Genomic DNA, 26,872 nt, shown 5'->3' with positions numbered 1-26,872 from the left:
TGTGTGTCTCTCTCTCTCTGTCTCACTCAATCTCTCTCTGTCTGTGTGTCTCCCTGTGTGTGTCTCTCTGTGTGTGTGTGTCTCTCTCTCTCTTTCTCTCTCTCTCTCACTCAGTCTCTCTCTCACTCACTCACTCACTCAATCTCTCTCTCTGTCTCTGTGTCTCTCTCTCTCTCTCTCTCTCTCTGTGAGTGTGGGTGTGTGTCTCTCGCGCTCTCTGTCTCTCTGGTCTCTCTGTCTCTTGTGCTCTCTCGCTCTTGCTCTCTCTCTCTCTGTGTCTCTCTCTCTCTCACTCAATCTCTCTCTGTCTGTGTGTGTCTCTCTGTGTGTGTGTGTGTGTGTGTGTGTGTGTGTGTCTCTCTCTCTCTCTCTGTCTCTTTCTCAACCAATACTGCCATATGTATATTTTATTTTTAATGAAAGGTATTTGTAAAATTATTGTACTTCATAGCTATTTTTATGTATGCAAGGAAATTTTCTTTCTTTCATTCCTTGGCTTCTACTAGTGATGCTACATGGTGTGACCAGTACTGCTCAGTGAATGCCTAGGAAGGCTGAGAATCCTCTAATTTCTATCTAACAAGGTTTCTAGTAATGAAGTACCCTGTTGCTCGTTACCACCCTCATGAACACTGAGATTGAAGGGAAGTGGATGTTTCCTCTCTTGTTCAGTCACTAAATGGGAAGTGCTTTGGTGCTGACAAACCTTGCAGAATATTGGGATACTTTGATAATTGTGCTAAAATCTGTACTTACTTGAATCATCTTGTGGTGGTAATTCTTTGGGGGGATGGTGGCTGCAATACAGCTAACCCTCCTCCAGCACATCTAGTTTGTTCCTAAAACATGTACTAAACAAAAGCATGCTAAATGAAAGTCACTTTTCATTTCAAGAAAATCCACTTTTCAAGAAAACGTGCAAATCAAATTTGGTTAGGTTTCTGAGCTGTAATTTTTATATTTAAAGACCTTTTTTATTGAATCCCTACAGTGGAAGCAGGCCAATTGGCCCATCGAGTCCACACCAACCATCCTAACAGCATTCCACCAAGACCCTATCCTTGTCACCACTGCCACCATGTTGCCTTTGCCAATTCTTTACACGAAGTCACCAATCTCTGTCTCTCGGGATTAGCAAACTATAAGTGGGTTCTATTTATTTGAACAATACCTTTTGATATGGAAATAAATTACAGGAGAGCTCAACACATAGGTCAATGCTAAGGGTTCAATACATACCACAGCAACTACCAATACTAATAGCAACAAAGTGTTACTGGTTAACCAGTTTGCTGATCACGTATTGCTTTGCTGATGGCATGTACATTACTTGAATGCTCAAAGTGTATTCACAACAACAGTGAGAAGGAGGGTCAGGGGAGTGATGTGATGAAAGGTTTGGGCATGAGGAGCAGGGAACAGAAAGGAAGCAGTGAGCAGGAGTGGCTGTAAACAAATTTCCATTTAAATAAAGACAGAGCTGTGCAGGGAAAGTCCCTAATTAACAAATCACGCTAAACGGAAACACATTATTGGAATATGATTTTAGATGGGGATTATCTATAAACTTTTTTCTTTTAAAATGCAGATGGCTTCAAAATGCAACGTTTGAAGGGAAGACAGGATCTAAATCAGCTCATTGTTGTGGAATAGGTTACACAGAAGGCATTGTTAATGATACATCACTTAAATTGAGTAATGAATAGAAATTAGACCCATCATAAAGACATGATTTACTTATCTGTCAAATGCTTCCAGAAACTTCAGGTTATCTAAGGGAATTTAAGGGAATCGAACTACTGAGAAATTAACATAGTTGCATTGTTTGTCTCAGACGAAGTGCACAAACTATCCTTGCATGTACACAATCTACTATAAAAGTTCAAATACCTAGGTATAGATCTATTTGTGGTTGCAAGAAGTAATTAAGAAGACAAGTAAAATTTCGGCTTTTATTGCAAGAGGGTTGGAGTTCAAAAATGGGGAAGTCTTGTTACAACTGTACAATGTGAGGCTGTACCTGGAATACTGTATAGTTTTGGTCCCAGTATTTAAGAAAAGACATACTGGATTGGAGGCAACACTGGGGTAGGTGATGGCCTAGTGGTATTATTGCTGGACTGTTAATCCAGAGACCCACATAATGTTCTGGGGACCCGCGTTCGAATCGTGCCACGGCAGATGGTGAAATTTGAATTCAGTGAATATCTGGAATTAAGAATCTAGTGATGACCATGAATCCATTGCGAATTGTCAGGAAAAACCCATCTAATTCACTTGTTGTGGTTGACTCTTAACTGCCCAGAGGGCAGTTACGGATGGGCAATAAATGCTGGCCTACCCAGCGATGCCCTCATCTGTGAATGAATAAAGCAAAGATTCACCAAGCTGATTCCTGGGATGAAGAGGTTGACTTATCAAAATGACAAAACAGGTTAGGCATTTATTCATTCGTTCTGAGGAAGGGGCACTGGATCCAAAACGTTGACTCTGTTTTTTTCCTTCGCAGATGCTGCCGGACCTGCTGGCTTTTTTAGCAACTTTGTTTTTGTTCCTGATTTACAGCATCCGCAGTTCTTTTGGTTTTTATTTATTCATTCGAGTTTAGAAGCATGAGGGGCAATTGAATTGAAACATAAGCTTCAGAAGGATGGGGGCTTGACAGGTTAGGTGTTGAGAGGATTTTTCCACTAGTGGAGGAATCTTGAACTAGGGGACGTAATGACTTGGGGGCATTCATTTAAAATTGAGATGTGAAGGAATTTCTTCTCTCAAGGATAATGAATGTCTAGAATTCTCTACACAAGAGAGTTGTGGAACCTAGATTACTCAAAGATGAAGGAGATAGACTTTGAAACATCAGGGAGTTAAGAGTTATGATAGACTAACATTACAGAGCAGTGGAGCCAGGGGAAATCAGCCATGATCTTGTTGAAAGGTAGGGCAGGCTTGAGGGGCTGAATGGCCTATTCCTGTTTCTATTTCTTTTGAGAGCACATGTTAATTCTTATTTAGTAAACAGCAGTAACCACAAACAGTCTTTACAAGTGCCTTGGTGAGCAGAAAAACTTGTAATAAAATAGCTAACTCTGCTGTCACCATCTTCCTGACTGCTGCACAGGGACAACCAAAAGTAAAAGGTAAAGTTGTCATAGACCTACCAGACCATAGAGCTGCTGTCATTAGAGACACACCACTAATGCGTTTTAACCTGAGGGTTGTCACACACCAGGTGAGGGAAGAGAAACATAAAAACATAGGAGCAAGGTGAAGCCATTAGGCCCTTCAAGCCTGCTCTGCCACTCATCACCATCATGGCTGATTGTCCAACTCAGTTGCCTAATCCTGCTTTCCCCCCATAAACGTTTGATCGCCTTCACCCCAAGTGTTATATCTGGCTGCCTCTTGAATACATTCAATGTTTTGGCATTCTATTTCCTGTGGTAATGAATTCCACAGGGTCACCACTCTGGGTGAAGAAATGTCTCCTCATCTCCATCCTAAATCGTCTACCCCAAATCCTGATTCTGGACACCTCCCCTCCCACCTCCACCCCCCCCACCCCGCTCCAGCAATCGGGAACATCCTCCCTGTATCTACCCTGTCTAGTCCTGTTGGAATTTTATAAGTGTCTATGAGATGTTCCTCATTGGTCTCAATTCCAGTGAAAACAATCCCAATCTAGTCAATCTCTCCTCAAATGTCAGTCCCGCCATCCGTGGAATCAGCCTGGTAAGCCTTTGCTGCAGTCCCTCGAGAGCAGGAGCATCCTTCCTCAGAAAAGGGGACCAAAACAGCACACAATATTATAGGTGTGGCCTCACCAAAGCTCTGTATAACTGCAACAACACATCCCTGGTCCTGTACTCGAAACCTCTCACAATGAAGGCTAACTTACCATTTGCCTTCTTTACCACCTGTTGCACCTGCATGCTTACCTTCAGTGACTAAAAAGGAAAGTCCTTCATCGCAACCTCAGCTGGAGTGGCAATTGAACCTATGTTGTTGTTGCTCTGCATTGCCAGTCAGACTGCAGTGAATCGTCTTAAATATTGAACCTGGGATATTTTAAGTGGTACCTAAATCAGCCAGCAGAAGTTGCCCTCTACAGGTTTGAAACAAAAACAGAAATTGCTGGAAAAAATCTGCAGGTCTGGCAGCATCTGTGGAAAGAACGTAGAGTTAACGACTAGAAGTAGTTATCAAGCTGTAAAATTTCCTCCATTGGCTGTTTGCCTTCAGTGTTATTGAAGAACTTAACCAGAAACTGCAATCTGCTAGTCACTTTGGTGTTCTTGACATTCAAAGTGAATGCTTTCTAAGATGTACTCAAAATCAAAATGTTTAAATTCAGAAGATAATGAGAAATGTTGAAGACATATATTTCTGTGCTTGATTTACTACTTCTTTTTGATGCTGACCAATAATTAAGTGTAGGCTGGATTCCTCTCTGTAACTATTACCACTTTTTAACTACATTTTTATCTAGATGTTCCAATCAATGTCACAAACTATTTCCAAACCTGATCAAATTAAAAAATAGTCAGTTGCCTTTATGTGACTTCTGTGCTGCAGATTGCTTGTCAGGGGATTCTGTTTACAAACCTGTCCAGAAAATCTTAAACCCAGCAGCATAGAAGATCAGCTGTAATTTGTCTAGCAGACACATTGTCGGGTACTGTAAAGGGTAAGAATGTAAGGTAAGTGACGGGGATAGTGTGCCAGGCCCATTATGAAGGAGTGCTTAGGGTAGGGCAGGGGCATTGTTGGGTCTTGTGAGGGAGCAGGGAGTAACTGGTTGGATTAGAGGTCTTGATCAGGTCCGGGGCAGCCAGGAATAGGCATAGATGTACATAGGATCTGGCAAGAAGGCTGACGTAGGTGTTGGCAATGGGTGGTTATTAGGATTGGCAAGGACACTGGTGGTGAGATTTGGGCACAAAGCTGTGAGGAGTGTAATTAGTGTTGGGGCTCACTGGTCAGTCAGGAATTCAGTTGAATGGTTACTTAGGAGTTAGAGTATGTTTTTAATTTTCTAACTTTTCCAAAAAAACTATTACACTTTACTGAGTCAAATTCCTCCATAAGACATAGCCCATTGAGCTCAGTGAGTCTGCCCTGCCATTCCATGACACCATGGCTGATTTGATAATCCTCAACTGCACTTTTCTGCCTTTTTCCCCATCCTTCATGATTAAAAATCTGTCCATCTCAGACTTGAATATACTTGATGAGCCAGCGTCTGCAGCCCTCCAAGGTAAAGAATTCCACAAACTCACTACCGCCAGAGAAAAAAAAATTCCTCCTCATCTGTTTTACATGGTCAACCCCTTTACTCTGAGATGATGCACTGTGGTCCTAGACTCTCCCACAAGGGGAACTTGCCTTTCTGCATCAACCTAGCTAAGTTTGCTAAGAATCTTGAATTTTCAATAGGGTCATCTTTCATTCTTCTAAACTCCAATGAGCACAGGCTCAACTGTTTCTCATATGAAGATCCTCCCTAGTGAACTCTCCGAAACCCCAACTTCAATGGGGCTGCCTTGATGAATTCCATTTGAAGTTTCAGTTTCCTGACCAATTCCCTTCAGACTATGCTGCTCCAACGACTATCTGGAAATTAGAATCTCTAGACCATTGACTCCTAATTGGATATACTAAATAAATAGCAGGAAATCATTCTATTGCTTGTGTAGACAGTGCAAGTTATAAAAACTACTTAGACTCTGATATTTTAGACTAAAGACGTGGGAGCTGAAGTAGGTCATTCAGCCCATGGAGTCTGTTCTACCATTCAGTGAGATCTGATAATCATTACTGCCACTTTCCTGCCTTTTCTCCATATCCCTTCATTCTCTTACTAATTAGAAATCTATCTATCTCAGCCTTGAATATATTTAATGACAGCCCTCTGCGGTAAAGGTTTCCATGGATTCACTACTCTCAGAAGAAATTCCTCCTTTCAAATGTGCAACTTATTCTTGAGATTATTCCCTCTCGTCCTAGACTCTCACATAAGGGGGAAACAACCTCACCGCACCTACCCTATCAAGTCCCCTAAGAATATTATAAGTTTCAATAAGGTCCGTCTTCTAAATTCCAATGAGTATAGGCCCAACCTTTGCTACCTGTCTTCAAGGCAGACCTAGGATCAGCCAAGTGAAGCTGCTCTGGACTGCCTCCAATGCCAGAATGTCCTTCCTTGGATAAGGAGCCCAAACTGGTCTGTTGCTCAAAACTAGAGAGCAAGAAAAGGTTATTTACCACAGTACATCAATACTGAATGGCTTGCTTACTTGTGGTAGTCTCTGATGCAGTTGATCTTGTTCTCGGTATCTGAGTGAACCAGACACTGTCAAGGCACTTGTTACGAAGTTGCAGTGGAAACCTCCAGAATCATATCCTTTATGAAGTAGCCACAGGCAAAGCACTTGTCAGCAGATTACTGGAAAGCAGAGTGCAGAAATCTTTCCTGCAGTTGACCTTGGATTATTACTTAGCTGTCACTTAAGATCAATTGCAACAGACATTCCCAGTGTTTTTTTCAAACAATATCCTTGAGATGCTCTTTTCAGCTTCACAATGTATTTTGCCACACCAGGAGGCAATCCGCAATATTTCATTCTTGGACTTTTGCCATACCTTTCAACATGCCCAAATCAAATACAGATAGTTTTCCCCAGGAACTAAAGTGTGATTTTGTGCACCGCATAGTAGGCCAGGAGTGAGTAATAAACCTTTTTAAAGATGTGGGCATTGCAGGGTAGGCTTGCAATTATTATCTATCTCTAATAGCCAGGACAAGGTTGTTGTGAGATGCCTTCCTGAACCACTACAGTCCATGTGGTATAGGTACATTCACAATGCTCTTAAAAGGGAGCTCCAGGAAGCAATGACAATATAGTCCCAAGTCGGGATGGTGTGTCACTTGGAGGGAAACTTGCACACGGTGGTGTTCCCACGCATCATCTGCCCTTGTCATGGGTTTGGAAAGTGGGAAGAAGCCTTGGTGAGTTGTTGAAGTGCATTCTGCAGATGGTGTAACATGCTGTCACTGTGCATCAGTGGTGGAGGTAGTAACTGCTTGAAGGTGTTTGTTCCTCCCCACCAATATCTTTTGGACAAGTGGCAAGTATTCCATCACAGTCTTGATTTGCACCTTTTGATTAGAATTCATAGCCTCTGACCTGCTCTTATAGTCATACTATTTATACGGATGGTGCAATTCAGTTTCTGGTCAACAGTAACCCCGAAGATGTTGAAAGTGGGAGATTCAGCATTGGTAACATCATTGAATATCAAGTGGGAGTGGTTGGATATTTTTCTTCTTGGAAATGTCTATTTTCTGGCACATGTGACACAATGTTACTTGCCACTCATCAGCCGAAAGGCCTAGGCTTTGCTGCATATGGACATAAACTTCTGTAGTATTTGAGGAGTCATGAATGGTGCAGAATATTACACATAATTATTAGTGAATACCCTCACCTCTGACCTGACCTTTTAAGGTGGAGGTGGGGATAAGATGCTGCTCCTTGCCTGAGCCCTGCCTCAGCCTTCAGCCCCAGCACAGTGGCTCCCCCTCTGATCCCAGATATCCCTTTCTACATCGTTCCACTCCCCATAGGTCTGTAGTCAATGAAAACATGCCATGTTGCTAACAATTTTTTGATTTTTTTTTCAGGATATCAGTGTGAAATGCTAACTTTGTTTCTCTCTCTACAGATGCTATGATGTGGAGGTTGCTGGTGTTGGATTGGGGTGGACAAGGTCAGAAATCACATAATGCCAGATTGTAGTCCAACAGGTTTGTTTGAAAGCACAAGCTTTCAGATCCTCATTCCTCCTTCAGGTCTTAGTGAGAGAGGTAGTATCAGACACAGAATTTATAAGTAAAAGATCAAAAGGTCACACCACTGATCAGGAAGTATTAAACAAACCTGAGATGCTGTTAACACAGTGGGGAGTTGGAGGAACACAGGCCAGGCAGCATCAGAAGAGCAGGAAAGTTGACGTTTTGGGTCGGGACCCTTCTTCAGAAATGGGGAGGGGGAAGGGAGCTCAGAAATAAATAGAGAGAGGAGGGGTGGTTCTGGGGAAAGTAGGTGGGATGGTGTTTGGTGAGTGCAGGTAGGAAGTGGTGGGGATTGGTCAATGAGGTGGGACGGGCAGATACCTGCCTACTTGACCTGACCCACCAGTTTTTAAAATCTCCCCACCCTCAGCCTCATCCCATACCCAACCCTCCCTATCATCCCTGCCTCCTTGACCTGGCACAACCTGTCCATCTTCTCTCCCACCTATCTGCCCCTCCCACCTCACTGATCAATCCCCACCACTGCCTACCTGCACTCACCTATCACCATCCCACCTACTTTCCCCAGACCCACCCCTCCTCAATAGTTTCCCAGCTGCCTTTCCGCTCCCCATTTCTGAAGAAGGGTCCCGATCCGAAATGTGAACTTTCCTGCTCCTCTGATGCTGCCTGGCCTGCTGTGCTCCTCCAGCTCCACACTGTGTTATCTCTGACTCCAGCACCTGCAGTTCTTGCTATTTCTGAGATGTTGTTAAGTCTTTAATCAGTTAGAAGATGTTAATTGATTAATATGGATATGTAAATCCCTGAATTCCTTTCAAGTGAGAGAACTAAAGGTTTTATCAGTGTAAAGAGGAGGTGACATTTTTTAAGTCAGACAATGCAGCTTAGATGTGAGGCCTCATTTAGAATCTGTTTGCATTTTGGTTTGGAGTCAGACCGGTTTTATTTCTAAAAGTAGGAATTTATAAAACGCCACATTGACTGACTGACTGTCCATAAATTGTATACCTTGGGTAAACATCCTCCAAGGCTGACTTCAGGATACACAACAATGCAGAGTTGCTGAGCAGAGGCTGATAGCAAAGTTTGGTACCCATGAGGACAGCCTCAACCGGGATGTTGGGTTCATGTCGCGCTGCAGGTGACCCCACCGCACTATACACTCTCTCTGTCTCTCTCGTATGCATACATACACACACACACTAACGTTCTCTTGCGCACACAGATCCTTTCTTTGTCATTCACACAGTCTGCCAAGCGTGTGTGCACAAGCGCACGCACATACGCGCGCACACACAGTTACTTTCTCTCTCTGTCTGTCTCGGTCTCTCTGAATCTATAGGGTGAATTTGTATTTGCAGATACAGTCTATTTTGTCCAAAAAGCACACAATTTATAGACAGTCAGTCAATGTGGCGTTTTGTAAATTCCTATTTTTGGAAATAAAACCAATCTGACTCCAAACCAAAACACACACAGATTCTGAACAAACCTTCCCACCTAAGATGCATTGTCTGACCTAAAATGTCACCACTTCTCTTACACTGATAAAACATCTCTCAGGACAGTGACTTGAAAGGAATTTGGGGATTTACATATACATATTAATCAACTAAAACCTTCTAACTGATTAAAGATTTAACAGCATTTCAGGTTTGTTTAGTACAACCTGATCAGTAGTGTGACTCTTTAATCTCTTACTTATAAATTCTGTGTCTGATACTACCGCTCTCATTAACACTTGAAGGAGGAATGAGGCTCTGAAAGCATATGTTATCAAATAAACCTGTTGTCATGTGATTTCTGACCTGGTCTACAGATGCTGCCAGACTTGCTGAGCATTTTTAGCATTTTGTGTTTTTGTGCAAACTGTTATTAATTGCCCATCCATAAAATCTGTCTCCGCACAGATAGGTGTGTGCAACTCAATTATTACTCAATTGTATTGAGACCATTCAGCCCAGTGGATCCATGTTTCTGCTAATGCTCCACCTGTGCCTGGCACTCTTTATCAGATTTCATCAGTGCAGTCTTCTGTTCCTTTCTTCATGATCTCTGTGGTCTAACCAAAGTTGTATATTTAAAACAAAAATAGAAATTGCTGGAAAAGCTCAGCAGGTCTGGCAGCATCTGTGAAGAGAAATTAGAGTTAATGTTTCGGGTCAGGTGACCCTTCCTCAGAACGGATACTGCCAGATCTGCTGAGCTTTTCCAGCAATTTCTGTTTTTGTTTTGATTTACAGCACCCTCAGTTCTTTTTGGTTTTTACCTATAAATTTAAAATATCTTTTTGCTTTTCTTGTCTGCCCCTTGAAAAGAAACAGTGTTTTGGTTTTGTTTTGATGGCTTTATACTTTCTACTCGGTGATTTTATATATCTTTTTCTGTTTTTCTGACATTTGGTCATAACGCTGCAATTAACATTTTACAACATTTAGAAATTAAGTGAACTGAAATAATTACATTTGAGCTACTGTAAGTATCTTAAAGACATTTTAACGCTTGCAGTATGAGTACTTTACTTTTCTAATTACCGCTCTAACAGCTATTTTGTCACCATTCAGTACGAGTTTATTCGAGTCAAATACATTATTTTAAATAAATACATCTTGTTTTTAAGAATACACCAGTTTAATTTTTAGTATGTCCCAGGCTTATAAAGATTGGGTTCTTGGGAATGTGCCAGCACTGATGTATCAGTGAATGAATTCATTCAGATTTTAAATTGCATGTCTGTCTTTAATAAAATAATACATTTGCTTTGTTGCAGGAGATCTGCCTTAGAGAATCTGAGATTGTATTATGCGCAGGATCAGAAAGCATGAGCCAGGCTCCTTATGCAGTTCGAAATGTACGATTTGGCACAAAGCTTGGGGTTGATATCAAGGTAAAATTCACTTTTTTAAAACAAATTAATTAATGGGGATGTGAGCATCACTAGCTAGGCCAATATTTATTGCCTATCTCTAAATGTCCTTAAAAATTGTTAAGCTGCTTGCTTGAATGACTGCAGTTTATGTAATGTAAGAAAACTTACGGTGCTGTTATGAAGGGAGCTTCAAGATTTTGATCCAGAGTTAGTTCAGGAAAATCAGCTTTTAGTTCAAAGTGTGTGTGTGGCTTTGTATAGGATATGGAAGTGGTGGCATTCCCATGCATCTGCTGCATTTGTCCTTTTAGGTGATGAAAGTGCTGTTGATGGAACCTTATTAAGTTGCTAGAATAGTTGTAGATGGTATGCCATGCTGCGAATGTGAGCATTCATTCTCTTCTTCACTGGCACAAAGTGGGCAGCTTTGACTTGGATATTTTTGAGTCTTTTGAGTGTTGATGGAGCCACAGTCACAAGAAGTGAAGTATGTTCTATTACACTGCGGACTTGTGTTTTGTAAATAGGGTGAACAGGCTTTGAGATGTCAGGAAGTGAGTTTCTTGCTGCAGAGTTCCCAGCCTCTGATCTATTCTTGTAACCACTGTACTTATACAGCTGCTCCTGTTAAGTTTCTGATCTACAGTTATCATTAGGCCAATGATGGTGGAGGATTCTGTGCAAAAACATTCAACAGGAACTGTGGGCATTCTGGCTAAGTTTGCAGACGATACAAAGATAGGTGGAAGGACAGGTAGTATTGAGGAGGTGGGGAGGCTGCAGAAGGATTTGGACAGATTAGGAGAGTGGGCAAAGAAGTGGCAGCTGGAGTACAATGTGGGTAAGTGTGAGGTCATACACTTTGGTAAGAAGAATAAAAGCATGGACTATTTTCTAAATAGGGAGAAAATTCAGATGTCTGACGTGCAAAGAGGCTTGGGAGTTCTAGTCCAGGATTCTCTCAAGGTAAACTTGCAGGTTGAGTCAGTAGTCAGGAAGGCAAATGCAATGTTGGCATTTATTTTGAGAGGACTTGAATATAAAAGCAGGGATGTACTGCTGAGGCTTTACAAGGCTCTGGTCAGGCCACATTTGGAGTATTGTGCGCAGTTTTGGGCCCCATATCTCAGGAAGGATGTACTGGCCCTGGAGTAGGTTCAGAGGAGGTTCACGAGAATGGTTCCAGGAATGAGAAGCTTAACATATGAGGAACGTTTGAGGACTGTGGGACTATACTCATTGGACTTTAGAAGAATGAGGGGCGATCTAATTGAAACTTACAGAATACTAAATGGCCTGGGCAGAGTGGATGTTGGGAAGATGCTTCCATTGGTAGGAGAGACTAGGACCCAGGGGCACAGCCTTGGAGTAAAGGGAAGACCTTTTAGAATGGAGATAAGGAGAAACTACTTCAGCCAGAGAGTGGTGAATCTATGGAATTCACTGCCACAGAAGGCTGTGAAGGCCAGGTCATTGAGTACATTTAAGACTGAGATAGATAGGTTCTTGATTATCAAGGGGATCAAGGGTTACGGGGAGAAAGCAGGAGAATGGGGTTGAGGAAATTATCAGCCATGATTGAATGGCAGAGCAGACTCGATGGGCCGAATGGCCTAATTTCTGCTCCTGTGTCTTATGGTCTTAACATCATGGGGCGATGGTTATTCCCTGATATTTCTGTTGTGCGTATGTTATTTGCCGCTTAACCTGAATTTTGTCCAGATTTCAGGGACAACTACTTGTAGGGATGAACTGCTTCTGTATCCAAGGAGTAAGGCATAGTACTGAACACGATAAAATCATCAGTGAGCAGCTTCACTTCTGACTTCATGTTGAAGGGAAAGTCATTGATAAAGTAGGTGAGAATAGATAGGCCTAGAGTATAATCTTGAGGAACTCATGCAGTGGTATTCTGGGGTTAAGATGATTTGGCCTCCAACAGCCATAACCACCTGCCTTTATGGTAGGTGTGACTCTAACCAGTGTAGAGCCTTCCCCCTCATTTCCACCTTTGCCACCATCAGTGCTTCCTCCAATTGGTGCTCAACATGGAGTACTGATTCATTAGCTGCAGGGTGGTACATTGTAATCAGCAGGATGTTCAGTTGCCCATGTTTGACCTGACACTGTGGAACTTCATGGGTCTGAAGTCAATGTTGAGAACTCCTGGGAGAACTCCCTCCCAAATGTATATTTGCTAACGCTGTTGGGAGGGTTTAAACTAATGTGGCGGGGGATGGGAACCAAATGAGGAGGTTAGTGGACTGTAAGGAGGTAGTAGCTAAAGCCTGTAAGGAACTAGATAATGAAGTCAGTGTGACTAAAGGGAAGAGTAGGCAGAGAGCAGATGATGAACGCAAAGGTACAGGTGGTCTGAGGTGCATTTGTTTTAATGCGAGAAGTGTAGTAGGTAAGGCAGATGAACTTAGGGCTTGGATTAGTATCTGGGAGTTTGATGTTATTGCTGTTACTGAGACTTGGTTGAGGGAAGGGCAAGATTGGCAACTAAATATCCAAGGTTATAGATGCTTCAGGCGGGATAGAGAGGGAGGTAAAAGGGGTGGAGGAGTTGCATTACTGGTCAAAGAGGATATCACAGCTGTGCTGAAGGAGGGCACTATAGATGACTCGAGCAGTGAGGCAATATGGGCAGAGCTCAGAAATAGGAAGGGTGCGGCAACAATGTTGGGGCTGTACTACAGGCCTCCCAACAGCGAGCGTAAGATAGAGGCACAAATAGTAGACAGAATATGGAAAGATGTAGGAGCAACCGGGTGGTGGTGATGGGAGATTTTAATTTTCCCAACATTGACTGAGATTCACTTAGTGTTAGGGGTTCAGATGGAGCAGAATTTGTAAGGAGCATTCAGAAGGGTTTTCTAGAGCAGTATGTAAATAGTCCAACTCGGGAAGGGGCCATACTGGACCTGGTGTTGGGGAATGAGCCTGGCCAGGTGGTTGAAGTTTCAGTAGGGGATTACTTTGGGAATAGTGACCACAATTCCGTAAGTTTTAGAATACTGATGGACAAAGACGAGAGTGGTCCTAAAGGAAGAGTGCCGAATTGGGGGAAGGCCAACTATAGCAAAATTCGGCAGGAGCTGGGGAATGTGGATTGGGAACAGCTGTTTGAAGGTAAATCCACATTTGATATGTGGGAGGCTTTTAAAGAGAGGTTGATTAGAGTGTAGGACAGACATGTCCCTGTGAAAATGAGGGATAGAAAGGGCAAGATTAGGGAACCATGGATGACAGGTGGAATTGTGAGACTAGCAAAGAGGAAAAAGGAAGCATACACAAGGTCTAGGTGACTGAAAACAGACGAAGCTTTAGAAGAATATCGGGAAAGTAGGACCAATCTGAAACGAGGAATTAAGAGGGCTAAAAGGGGTCATGAAATATCTTTAGCAAACAGGGTTAAGGAAAATCCCAAAACCTTTTATTCGTACATAAGGAGCAAGAGGGTAACTAGAGAAAGGGTTGGCCCACTCCAGGACAAAGGAGGGAAGTTATGCGAGGAGTCAGAGAAAATGAGTGAGATTCTTAATGAGTACTTTGCGTTGGTATTCACTGAGGAGAGAGACATGACGGATGTTGAGGTTAGGGATAAATGTTTGATTACTCTAGGGCAAGTCGGCATAAGGGGGGGGGAAAGTGTTGGGTGTTCTAAAAGGCATTAGGGTGGACAAGTCCCCAGGTCTGGATGGGATCTATCCCAGGTTACTGAGGGAAGCGAGAGAGGAAATAGCTGGGGCCTTAACAGATATCTTTGCAGCATCCTTGAGCACGGGTGAGGTTCCGGAGGACTGGAGAATTGCTAATGTTGTCCCCTGGTTTAAGAAGGGTACCAAAGATAATCCAGGTAATTATAGACCGGTGAGCCTGACGTCAGTGGTGGGGAAGCTGCTGGAGAAGATACTGAGGGATAGGATCTATTTACATTTGGAAGAAAATGGGCTTATTAGTGATAGGCAGCATGGTTTTGTGCAGGGAAGGTCATGTCTTACCAACTTGATAGAATTCTTTGAGGAAGTGACAAAGTGGATAGATGAGGGAAGGGCTGTAGATGTCATATACATGGACTACAGTAAGGCATTTGATAAGGTTCCCCATGGTAGGCTGATGGAGAAAGTGAAGTCGCGTGGGGTCCAGGGTGTACTAGCTAGATGGATAGAGAACTAGTTGAGCAACAGGAGACAGAGAGTTGTAGTGGAAGGGAGTTTCTCAAAATGGAGAACTGTGACCAGTGGTGTTCCACAGGGATCCGTGTTGGGACCACTGTTGTTTGTGATATACATAAATGATCTGGAGGAAGGTATAGATGGTCTGATTAGCAAGTTTGTAGATGACACTAAGATTGGTGGAGTAGCAGATAGTGAAGGGGACTGTCAGAGAATGCAGCAGAATATAGATAGATTGGAGAGTTGGGCGGAGAAATGGCAGATGGAGTTCAATCCAGGCAAATGCGAGGTGATGCTTTTTGGAAGATCCAATTCAAAGCGAACTATACGGTAAATGGAAAAGCCCTGGGGAAAATTGATGCACAGAGAGATCTGGGTGTTCAGGTCCCTTGTACCCTGAAGGTGGCAAAGCAGGTCGATAGAGTGGTCAAGAAGGCATATGGCATGCTTTCGTTCATCGGACGGGGTATTGAGTACAAGAGTTGGAAGGTCACGTTACAGTTGTGTAGGACTTTGGTTCGACCACATTTGGAATACTGTGTACAGTTCTGGTCGCCACATTACCAAAAGGATGTGGATGCTTTGGAGAGGGTGCAGAGGAGGTTCACCAGGGTGTTGCCTGGTATGGAGGGCGCTAGCTATGTAGATTAGGATTATTTACACTAGAAGGACGGAGGTTGAGGGGGGACCTGATTTGAGGTCTACAAAATCATGAGAGGTATAGACAGGGTGGATAGCAAGAAGCTTTTTCCCCAGAGTGGGGGACTCCATTACTAGGGGTCACAATTTCAAGGTGAGAGGGGAAAAGTTTAAGGGAGATATGCATGGAAAGTTCTTTACGCAGAGGGTGGTGGGTGCCTGGAACGCGTTGCCGGCAGAGGTGGTAGAGGCAGGCACGATAGCGTCATTTAAGATGTATCTAGACAGATACATGAATGGGCAGGGAGCAGAGGGATACAGATCCTTGGAAAATAGGCGACAGGTTTAAATAGAGGATCTGGATCGGCGCAGGCTTGGAGGGCCGAAGGGCCTGTTCCTGTGCTGTAATTTTCTTTGTTCTTTGTTCTTTTTGTATACCACTGTGCAACCTCCTTTGTATGGGTGGCGGGAGAGAACATACTCAGTGGAATGTGTGACGTTGTCTGTAAGGTACGATTTGTGTATGATCATGTCAGACCGTTGCTTGACGAATTTGAGAGATGCTCTCCTGACTCTCTGAGACTTTATCAGTTTTGATAAAACGGATAGGCTTGCTAGTTCATTTCAGAGGATAGTTCAGAGTCGACCACAATGCTGTGGTTACGTGTACGCCAGGCTGATTTCCTTCCCTGTAGAGCATTAGTTGGGTTTTTATGACAGTCAATAATAGTTTAACTCCATCATTATACTTTTTAATTAAAATTAGGAACCCATAAAATTCCAACAGGACTAGATAGGGTGAATGCAGCAAGGATGTTCCTGATGATCATGGTGTCCAGAATCAGGAGTCACAGTCTAAGGGTATGAGGTGGCCCATTTACGACTGAAATATGAAGAAGTTTCTGCACCCAGAGAATGGTGAGCCTGTGGAATTCTCTGCCACAGATGGCAGTTGAGACAAAAACATTGTGTGTTTTCAAGAAGGAGTTAGATATGGGGCTAAAGGGATCAAAGGGTCTGGGGAGAAAGTGGGAACAGGGCACTCAGTTGGATGATCAATTATGATCATATTGAATGGCAGAGAAGGCTCAAAGTGCTGAATGGCCTACCCCTGCTTCTACTTTAAATATGTCATTACAGATTTAAAAAGAAAAAAATCCATCATCTGTGTTGGTGGGCTTCAAGTCTGGGACTCTACCAAAGCATCATCTGTGTTTCTGGATTACTAGTCCAGTGGCAATACCAGTACGTATTGCCTCAGCTATATTGCAGTGAATGCCTAAGTGTTTATGTCATTGTTGTATATTGAGATGTCAAGCTTCTTAAAATGTTAAAGCTGAGCCCATCCGAGTGTTCAAAAGAGGTATAAAGCTTGTAAATGATTGAAAAGGATTTCAAAATATTGCCATTAAGTATAATGTGGCTTACATAGAGATGGTGCAGAATTAGATAATGTTGTGAATGAGAATCTTATTATTGGAGCAAAGTCCAATGTTTTGTGGATGCTGACACTTGCTTCAAATAATGCAGAAAATCTTTGAATTAGAGAATTAAACATTTTTTTGAATAAATTGTTCTGCAGATGGAAGATACCTTATGGGCAGGACTGACTGACCTCCATATTAAAACTCCTATGGGCCTTACAGCAGAAAATCTTGCTGAGCAATATGAAATAAGCAGGGAGGAATGTGATGCATATGCATTGAAGACTCAGGAGAGGTGGAAAATTGGTGAGTGCTCCAGTGCTGCTATGTCATCTGTAAAGTCTGTTTGTGAAGACACTGTGAGGAAGCATCATTAGTTTATGTAGAAATGAAAGAAGGCATTTGGCACGCTTGCCTTCATTGGTCATAACAGTAAGTGTAGGCGTTGGGATGTCATGTTCTGGCTGTACATTGATGAAGCCATGTTTGGAATACTGTGTACAGTTCTGGTTACCCAGAATATGTTGTTAAACTTGAAACAGTGCAAAAAAGATTTACAAGGATGTTGCTGGGACTGGAGGATTTGGGTTATAGGGAGAGGCTGAATAGGCTGGGGCTTTTTTCCCTTTAAGGTCACCCCTCAGTCTCTGATGTTCAAGGTTTATAAAATCATGAGAGGCATTGATAAAGTGAATAGCTAAGGTCTTTTTCCTAGGGTGGGGGAGTCCAAAACTAGAGGGCATAGTAAAAGGTGAGGTGGGAAAGATTTAAAAGGGACCTGAGGGATAACTTTTTCAGAAGGGTGATGCATGCATGGAACGAGCTGACAGAAGTGGTGGAGGCTTGTACAATTACAACATTTAAAAGGCATCTGGCTGGGTATATGAATAGGAAGGGTTCAGAGGGATATGGACCAAATGCTGGCAATGGGACTAAGTCAGATTGGGATGTCTGGTTGGCGTGGATCGTTTGGACTGACTGGTCTGTTTTTATGCTGTATGACTCTGTAAATGTGAAGGTAACCACAAATACTTAAATTGTAAAACTAAATCAGAAAATACAGGGATGTTTACAAATATAACATAAAAGATAGGAACAGAAGTAGACTGTTAGACTCCCTCGAGCCTTTTTGTCATGCAATAGGATCATGATTGATCCTAACATCCATCTTCCACCCCTTTCCCCATAAGCCCTAATTCTCCTGGTCAAAAATCTATTTATCTCACTCTAAATATACACAAAGATTGTGCCCCCACAGCTCTCTGTGGCAAGGAGTTTGTTAGACTCTCAACCCTCAAAAGAAATTCCTCAATTCAGTCTTAAATTTGGTGACCTTTTAATTCTGAGACTATGTCCTTTTCATTAAAGTACCTTAGATCTTCTTACCACCAACTTGAAGATTCTTTCTTTCTTTCTTCAAGGGGACTTGACAGGTATCATGAAGTAAAATCTGTACACCTTAATTGTTTATCTATGAATTCCTTACCTGCATGTGTTATAGTGTATAACTGAATGTAAATAGCAGATTCAAGAAATCCGGTACAAACACAGGTTGCTGGAAAAGCTCAGCAGGTCTGGCAGCATTTGTGAAGAAAAATGTCAGAGTTAACGTTTTGGATCCAGTGAGCCTTCCTCAGAACAACCTTCCTCAGGCTTTCGAGGAAGGGTTTCCGGACCCAAAATGTAAACTCTGATTTTTTTTCTTCACAGCTGCTGCCAGACCTGCTGAGCTTTTCCAGCAACTTCTGTTTTTGTTCCTGATTTACAGCATCTGCAGTTCTTTTGGTTTTCACAAAAGAACAGGTACCTTAAGGCCAGTTTACCTTGCATCTGGCACTGAGAAGATGTTATTGTCTATAATAAAAGGTTACAATTGCAGAGCAATTAGAAATACATTACAAGCAGAATCAGTATTGCTTTACAATGAGGAAATCATGCCTGAAAAATTTATTAGAAATATTCAAGGTGGTAACAAGCAGGATAGATAAAGGAGAATCCATAGATTTGATATATTTGAATTTCTGAAAGGGTGTTCAATAAGGTTTCACACATTGGGCTACTTAACAAAATAAGATGAGACAAAATATTTCGAGATAGACAGGGTAGATGCAAGGAACATGTTTCCCCTGGCTGGGGTGTCCTGAACCAGTAGGCATAATTTAACAATGCCATTTAGGACCAAGATAAGGAGATTTTGTTTTAAACTCCAGAGGGTAGTGAAACTTTGGAATTCTCTACCTGAAAGGCTGTAGAATTCTTTAAGTAGATTTAAAGTGGAGGTTGTTAAATCTTTGGTGGTAAATGGCAATGGATTCTGGGAATAACATGGTTAAAAGCCATGATTGTATTAAATGCAGAACAGGCTGGATTAGCTGATTTAGTCTATTCCAATTCTCTAATGAGTGGTAAGAATGACCGAGTCTATGGAGCAATACAGACAAGTGAAGTAAGTGGGCAAAACTTGGCAATTGAAGTATATGTTGGAAAATGTGAGGTTTAGAACTTTGGCAGGAGGAATAGAGGAGCTAAATATTATTTAAGTGGAGAAAGGCATGCATGACTCAGAAAGATGGCATCCATGTTTAGCAGGTAATAGGGAAGGCAAATGGCAAGTAGGTCTTTATTTCAAATGGAATGGAGTATAAAAAATGGAAGTTTTGCTAAAACTATGCAAGGAACGAGTCAGACCACACATAGAATACTGTGAACAGTTTTTGTCCCCTTTTCTAAGAAAAAAACTATTAGTATTGGAGGCAGTCCAGGGCAGGTTCATTAGGTTGATTCTGGCTATTGAGGGGTTTCAGTTATGGAGGGATTTATGTGAAACATAAGGTTCTGAGGGGACTTGACAGGATAGATGTGGAGAGTTTGACTCCCTTTATGGGAGAGTCCAGAATCAGAGGACATAATCTGAGTAAGGGCTCACCTAGTTAGAACAAAAAAATGGGGAGGAATTATGAGGTGTGAATCTATGGAATTCTTTACTGCAGTAGAGAAATCAAGGGTTATGGGGAAAGGCAGGAAATTAGAGTTGAGAGTTGGCAGAGCAGAGCTGATGGACAGGATGGCCAACTTCTGCTCCTTCTTCTTGTGGTCTTATGTTTGGGAATTATTAGTATTTTGGCCTGTTTTTGAAAAAAAAAATCATTTCTTTCTCCTACTAAGATTGAGAAGCAAGTAAAAATATGTATGTGTGCACCTGTGATACAAATTGCATAATACCTTTCAGCCCATGAAGCTGGTTACTTCAAAGAGGAATTGGCTCCAATTGAGATGAAAGTCAAAAAAGGAGTACAGTCTGTAACACATGATGAGCACCCTAAACCAAACACCACTGCAGAGCAGATGGCCAAGTTACCAACTGTGTTCAAGAAAAATGGCACCGTCACTGCAGGAAATGCCTCGGTATGTTCCAAACCCCTGCCGTTGTGAAATGTTGTCAAATCTACTAAATGTCTAGTTTTGCCATTAAATAGTTTTGTTTCTTTAGTTTACCTTTACTCTTCTTCCTGTTCTGGGACATGTTTGGTTTATGATTCACAACTACTTTTTCTAGCCACTGGTGCTCCCCTGGTAACTACATGAGGAATCAGACTGCACAAACATGACACCTGTTTGACATGAGATGAGTTTCTGAAGTGGCAGATGGAGTTTAATTTAGATAAACGTGAGGTATTGCATTTTGGTAAAGTAAACCCAGGGCAGGATTTATACATCTAATAGTAGGGCCCTGGATGTGTTGCCAAACGAAGAGACCTAGATGCATGTTGCATAGTCCCTTGAAAGTGGAGTGGCAGGTAGACAGGGTGGTGAAGAAGGCATTTCTGGCATGCTTGCCTTTATTAGTCTGAACATTGAGTGTAGGAGTTGGGATGTCATGTTGCGGCTGTACAGGACATTGGTGAGACCACTTTTAAAATACAGCGTATAATTCTAGTCACCCTTCTATAGGTAGGATATTGTTATTAAACTGAGAAGGTGCAGAAAAAATTTACAAGAATGTGGCCAGGACTGGAGGGTTTGAGTTATGGAGAGCGGTTAAATATGTGGGCCTTTTCTCCTGGGAGCATTGGTGACTGAGGTTATATAGAGGTTTATAAACCTTAGAGGTTTATAAAATCATGAGGGGCACAGATAGAGTAAATAGCCAAGGTCTTTTTCATAGGATGGGGGAGTTCAAAACTAGAGGGCATAGGTTTAAGGTGAAAGGGGAAGGATTTAAAAGGGACCTGAGGGGTAACTTTTTCACGCAGAGCGTGGCACCTGATGGAACAAGCTGCGAGATGAAGTGGTGCAGTTGGGTGAAATGAGAACATTTAAATGCACCTGGGATGGGTATACGAATAAAGTCAGAAGTCACATGACACTAGGTTATTGTCCAACAGGTTTATTTGAAATCACAAGCTTTCAGAGCACCGCTTCTTCATCAGGTGAAGGAGCAGTGCTCCAAAAGTTTTGATTTCAAATAAACCTGTTGGACTATAACCTGGTGTTGTGTGGCTTCTGAATTTGTCCACCCCTGTCCAACACCGGCACCTCCACATCATGGTTGATGAATAGGAAAGGTTTAGAGGGACACGGGCCAAACGCTGGCAAATGGGACTAGGTTAGATTGGGATATCTGGTCAGCATGGATGAATTGGACTGAAGGATCTGTTTTGGCACTTCTAGAGTTATTATCAAATTAATTACTTACACCTCACAACAGCACCTGTTTTTTGTTTTTGCCCCTGCCTCAGATCATTTGCTGCTGAAAGCCTGGACATTGCAGTTTTTACTTCTAAATTTGACCCTTCCAATACTCACATGGTCAGTGCTCCATTTTTCAATGTCCATATGCTGAAGATCATCAAGAAACCTGCTGCCTGTATCCTAATTCCCACTTAATTCCATTCCCCTGTTACCCCGTGCTCATTGATCTACATTTGCACCCAGTTCAGCAATGTTTCAAGTTTGAAATTCTTATAGAATTTGAAAAGAAAGATATGATCTCATGCTGTTACTGTTACCAATTAGAGATACATCCTTTCTCCTCCTCCGGTCCTTTAGCTGTCTTGATCACTGCACCTCTCCAGTTTTGGCTTCTTTTAGCCTCAACCCAAATTTTAATTATACTACCATTGGCAGCCATGCCTTCAACTCTGGAATTCTCTGCCTAAAACTCTCTGCCTGTCTACTTTACTTTATTCTTCCTCCTTTAGATGCTCTTCAAATCAAAAAGTTAGCTGTTTAATCAAGCTTTTGATAACCTGCCTGGAAATCTCCTTATGGCTCTGTTGATTTTTTTTCTCTCTGATTCTCCTTTGAAGTACCTTGGAAATTGTTTATCACATTAAAAGCATGCTATAAGTAAAAGTTGTTGTAGATATTGCTTACTGAATTGATTATTCTTCTTGTGTGAACCTAGATAATGTGTTCAGAGGTTATTTGATCATGGGCCATCACTACCAGGATTGATCTTATTTTTTTTCCCAGATGTCCACACATGGGTACTTTGCAGCAGGAATTGCAAGATAGAAATCAGGACCAAAAATGTTAATAACTTTTCCCTACCGTCTCCTAAATCAGGATCACTGAAGGGAGTTGGATGCTCCAACTGCAGTCTAGCAAGGTGATTTTGAGACCATTGAGAAGTTGGACAATCCTGTCCCCCATGGCTTAGTTCATTTGCTGAGTCATCAGATATTACTAGCTTGTTCCTTGTGAATTTTGTTAGTCAGGTAACATAATGAAAGTACAGAAGTGTAAACAGATAGTAACTATCCCAGAGCCTTGGTTGCACAAGATTATTGAACAAATACAATCAGATTTTGTTTTGAGAACAATAAGATACTTTACAGTTTGGAAAGCTGGCTATAATTTACATTTCTTAGGGAGTGTGTGATGGAGCTGCTGCAGTGATTATAGCCAGTGAAGATGCCGTCCAGAAACACAAACTGACCCCACTGGCCAGAATAGTGGCCCATCATGTGTGTGGATGTGATCCAAGCATTATGGGAATTGGTGAGTACTACTGTATGTTCAGTAAAGATAAAGGGCAGACAGTAGCACAGTGATATTGTGTAATTAGTAATACAGAGGCCTGGCCTAATGGCCTTGGGACCTGAGTTAAAATCTGACCAAGACAGTTAGTGAAGAATTCAGTTAATAAATCTAAAAAAAATGAAACTCCGCTCAGTAATGGTGACCATAAAGAAAAGTAATTGATTATCTAGTTCATTAACAGCCTTCAAGAAAGGAAATCTTCCATCCTTACCTGTGACCCCAAACCTGCATTTTCTGAAGAAGGTGTCTAGGCCCGAAACGTCAGCCTTCCTGCTCCGCTGATGCTGCTTGGCCTGCTGTGTTCATCCAGCTCTACACCTTGTTATCTCACCTATCCTCTGAAGAAACGAAGGAAAATCTCTCAGACTGATATGAAGCAATCATATAATTGAATATGAAGCTTCAAAATGATTGAAGTGTTTTTTGCTAAAGTACTTTCACCCTTAAGTTGGTGATTAAATTCACCCTTAGATGGATGATTCTATGGTAGAGTTAATTGATCTCAGGCATTTGGTGGTTGCAATTGGTTTCAGCACCACTGCATTATCAAAACAAAAATAAACGAGTTGCTGATTGACATACTCCAATGGGAGAAAACTCAGTGACGGATGAAAGATAAGAATAATTGTGATCCCCTGCACAGCCTATCCTACCAAACATTCACTGCATAGGCTCTAATGCCAGGTACTAATCAGTGCTTTGAGACAAAACACTGAGGAAAACTAATCATAAAATTTTCCGGGAACTAACCAGCCACTAAGTTTCCTTTTAGATGATGATTAACCAATTCCAAGTGGTCCACTATCAGGTTATAAGACTGTTTGTATCAATTGAGTCATCTAAATTTGCAATTGTAGTCAAAATATTAACTTTCCATGTGAAAATCCTCTCTATTGTTTTAATTGAGGTAGCACTTGCATTAAACGTGATGAGGAATAACAACGCAATTTGTTAAACTGGATTATAAAATACAATCCTAACATAATTTTTCGTTTAATTCCATTTTGTGGGGAGACGGAGGGTGGAGAAGTTAAGTTTGTTGTAAGTGTTCTAATCTGAATTTGAAGTGAGATCCATTGCTGCAGTGTGGAATGCACATCCTGTGAAATGTTAGGAATCTGGGTTTATTGAAGATGCTAATTTGCACTAGTTTGCAGCTACCCAGATAGTGGCAGTCCTTTAAAACCAACTTTTATCCGTGAGCCTATAGAATGTGTAACTATCTTATTTGTCATTGGAGCTTCATTTTTGTCCCTGTCCATTACCTGTAATTGTATGTAATATTTAGCAGGAGTTATCAGACGACAATCAGGAACAAGAATCCTGAACCAACCCCTCCCCCATCTTCCATCACTTTATTGTGGTTCTGATGTCCAGTTGTGGAATTTCCTAACTGCCACCCCAGAAACGTTAGAGATTGAACTGAGAAATAGCCTGGCTTGTATGGGTCAGTGATAATTTAGCACCATTTTGAGTGGTCTGTTCACCACCTGACTCAGGAAATCTCAGCAATTTTATATTGGACACCAACCTTGTGTCTCAAGACAACAAAACAGCTTTAAAGGAACTTTTCTGCTTAATAGGGCCAGTTTCAGGTTTCCAAAACATTAAACCATTCTTTTCTGTCAGATGCTGATTAACATATTTTGAAGTAAATTGGCAGAAGCCTGATTGCTGACAATCCTTGATTAAATATTTGGGAGATTTGAAGGTGGAAAAAAATAAAATTGGTAGTTAAGGAAGCAGCAATTAGTTATTTCAATGATACATTGTTTTTTTTTAATTAAAGATTTTGCTTCTCTGACCAAACATGAAACTCATTTCCAGTCTCTCCTTATAATTTTCTCTCAATCATTAGCAAATAAACAGAATTGATTTATTTAGGAAGATGAATTTTACTAATAAAGAAAGCATTAAAACTTCAATGTGAATGCCATTGCATACCTCTGCTGTGAAAAATTATCTGGCGTTTGTTCACGGCTTCCTGTGGTCAGAATGGCTGAAACTAAGAACTTTAATGTAGGGTGACTGCGTTGCCAGCAGATGGTACAGCATGTTGGTGTCTAAGTATTCTAACTTTCTACATACTTTGTGTTTTAATAGCTGGAGAATTTAGTGGAAAAACTTAAGAACTCAAAGCTTATTTCCTTACTAATTAGCTCTTATTTTTGTCTCTGGCAGGCCCAGTGCCAGCAATCAGTGGAGTCCTGAAGAAAGCAGGATTATCCTTGAAGGACATGGATCTAGTAGAGGTCTGTGAAGACCAGTGAATTGGTTTGTGATAGCCGTAATTAGAAATATAATACAATTAAACTGCCAGGCATCTCACCCTGTTGGCTGTATCTTTTATTTCTTTCTCCCACATGTGTTTATTTAATTCCCCTTTTTACATGTTTGAGCTGTGTCTAAGTCAGCCAAAATTTGATTGAATGGTAGAGCAGGCTCAAGGGCATAGTAAGCCTGCTCTTGATTCTAATTTTACATTTACCATGAATTACTCTTCATACCACCTTTTTTTTCCCCCTCTCTCTCTTATGATGTCTGGTCAATGTTGCCTCCTTTATGGGGTTACCTTTCTGTACTTTGTACAGATTTGTTCTTTGCACATGGAGCATTGTACCATTCTTCTCCAGCGTCCTCACAGTTCACTGTCTAGGAGAAATTGTAGGGTTGGGAATAAGACTGTTGGCTGAATTTCACCTCCCTAAGCCAATGACACTGTGGCAAATTATATCTGCTGCTGTGCAGGCTGTGATAAGTAACAACATATAGATACTGGGGGTGGAAACTGTGAGCATTGGCTTGTGAACCCAGCAATTCACTGTTTCGGCCAAATGTAGCTTTGTATTTCAAACTGATCTTTACAATGTTATTGATTGTGATGTGTCCTTTCTTCAAAAGGTAAATGAAGCTTTTGCTCCTCAGTTTTTGGCTGTACAGAAGGCTCTGAAGTTGGATCCCAAAAACACTAACGTGAATGGAGGGGCCATAGCTTTAGGACACCCGCTGGGAGCATCAGGAACCAGGATAACAGCACATCTAGTTTATGAGCTGAGGTACAATAACGAGGTTTATTTATCTGTCTGTTTCTTGGCTAACTGACATGGATTTGTGTATAGATCCTGTGAATTAATTTTGAAACAAGCAACTGGCACAGTAGTGCTTCATATTAGAGCTTCACTGCGTAGTGCAGAGGACTGTAGGATCAGTTGTTTGTTTACTCCGTTCTCAATGAGCAGAGTTTCTGACCTTGAACCAAGCTATTACAATGGGGAATTGTACCAATTCCTGACGTGTCTAAAATGCATTTTCTGTTTTAAGAATCCTGCATGCAATATAAAGGTGTACAACTATTCGTAGCTGAGAAACTGGGAATTGTGGGCGCTTATCTCTGTCAAAGTGTGTGTGTGTGTGTGTCTCTTTGGCCACAGTAGACTTAGTGGTGTAATGGGTTCATTGTTTTGTAATCCAGACTAATCTCTATGATGGGTATGACAATGCCACTCCAGATTCAATAATATTATATAACTAGCCATTGCTGAAAAGGTAACAAGTTGAATCTGAAAAATCGTGCGCTCAGAACTAGGACTCAAGAAACCAGTGCGAAGAAAAGGCACTATCTTATACAGTCTGAGAAGAAGGTGCTGATTAGTTGGGTCATCACCGACATTGAGATGCATCAAGGACAGTTAACTGTCAAACTTAATTCTAGAACCATGCAGACAGCTTCTGATTTGTCAGGGTATTTTCACTGGATACAGCAGAGATCATCTCAGTCACCATTAAACATTTTTAAACAAAAAGGGTGCAACACACAAATGTCTTTTGACTACATAAAGCTGGATTCTGTGTATTCACATTTGTGGTTTCTACCATGCATCAATTCATCACGTTG

The 26,872-nt window shown here is 41.6% G+C and overlaps 1 protein-coding gene across 1 annotated transcript in view; it reads left to right on the top strand.

Moving 5' to 3' along the window:
• Window positions 1-26,872, top strand: part of acaa2 (acetyl-CoA acyltransferase 2) — a 61,106-nt gene that overhangs the window by 21,029 nt on the left and 13,205 nt on the right. Inside the window, exons 4-9 of the mRNA XM_048598160.1 lie at window positions 10,590-10,706; window positions 17,091-17,238; window positions 20,162-20,337; window positions 22,806-22,935; window positions 25,159-25,229; window positions 25,879-26,033. Of these exons, the coding sequence (XP_048454117.1) occupies window positions 10,590-10,706; window positions 17,091-17,238; window positions 20,162-20,337; window positions 22,806-22,935; window positions 25,159-25,229; window positions 25,879-26,033 (797 nt within the window). The remainder of the gene's footprint in view (window positions 1-10,589; window positions 10,707-17,090; window positions 17,239-20,161; window positions 20,338-22,805; window positions 22,936-25,158; window positions 25,230-25,878; window positions 26,034-26,872) is intronic.

Source organism: Rhincodon typus, chromosome 1, assembly GCF_021869965.1.
Source record: "Rhincodon typus isolate 14 chromosome 1, sRhiTyp1.1, whole genome shotgun sequence".
NCBI lineage: Eukaryota > Metazoa > Chordata > Chondrichthyes > Orectolobiformes > Rhincodontidae > Rhincodon > Rhincodon typus.
This window is presented reverse-complemented; position numbering and strand designations above follow the sequence as displayed.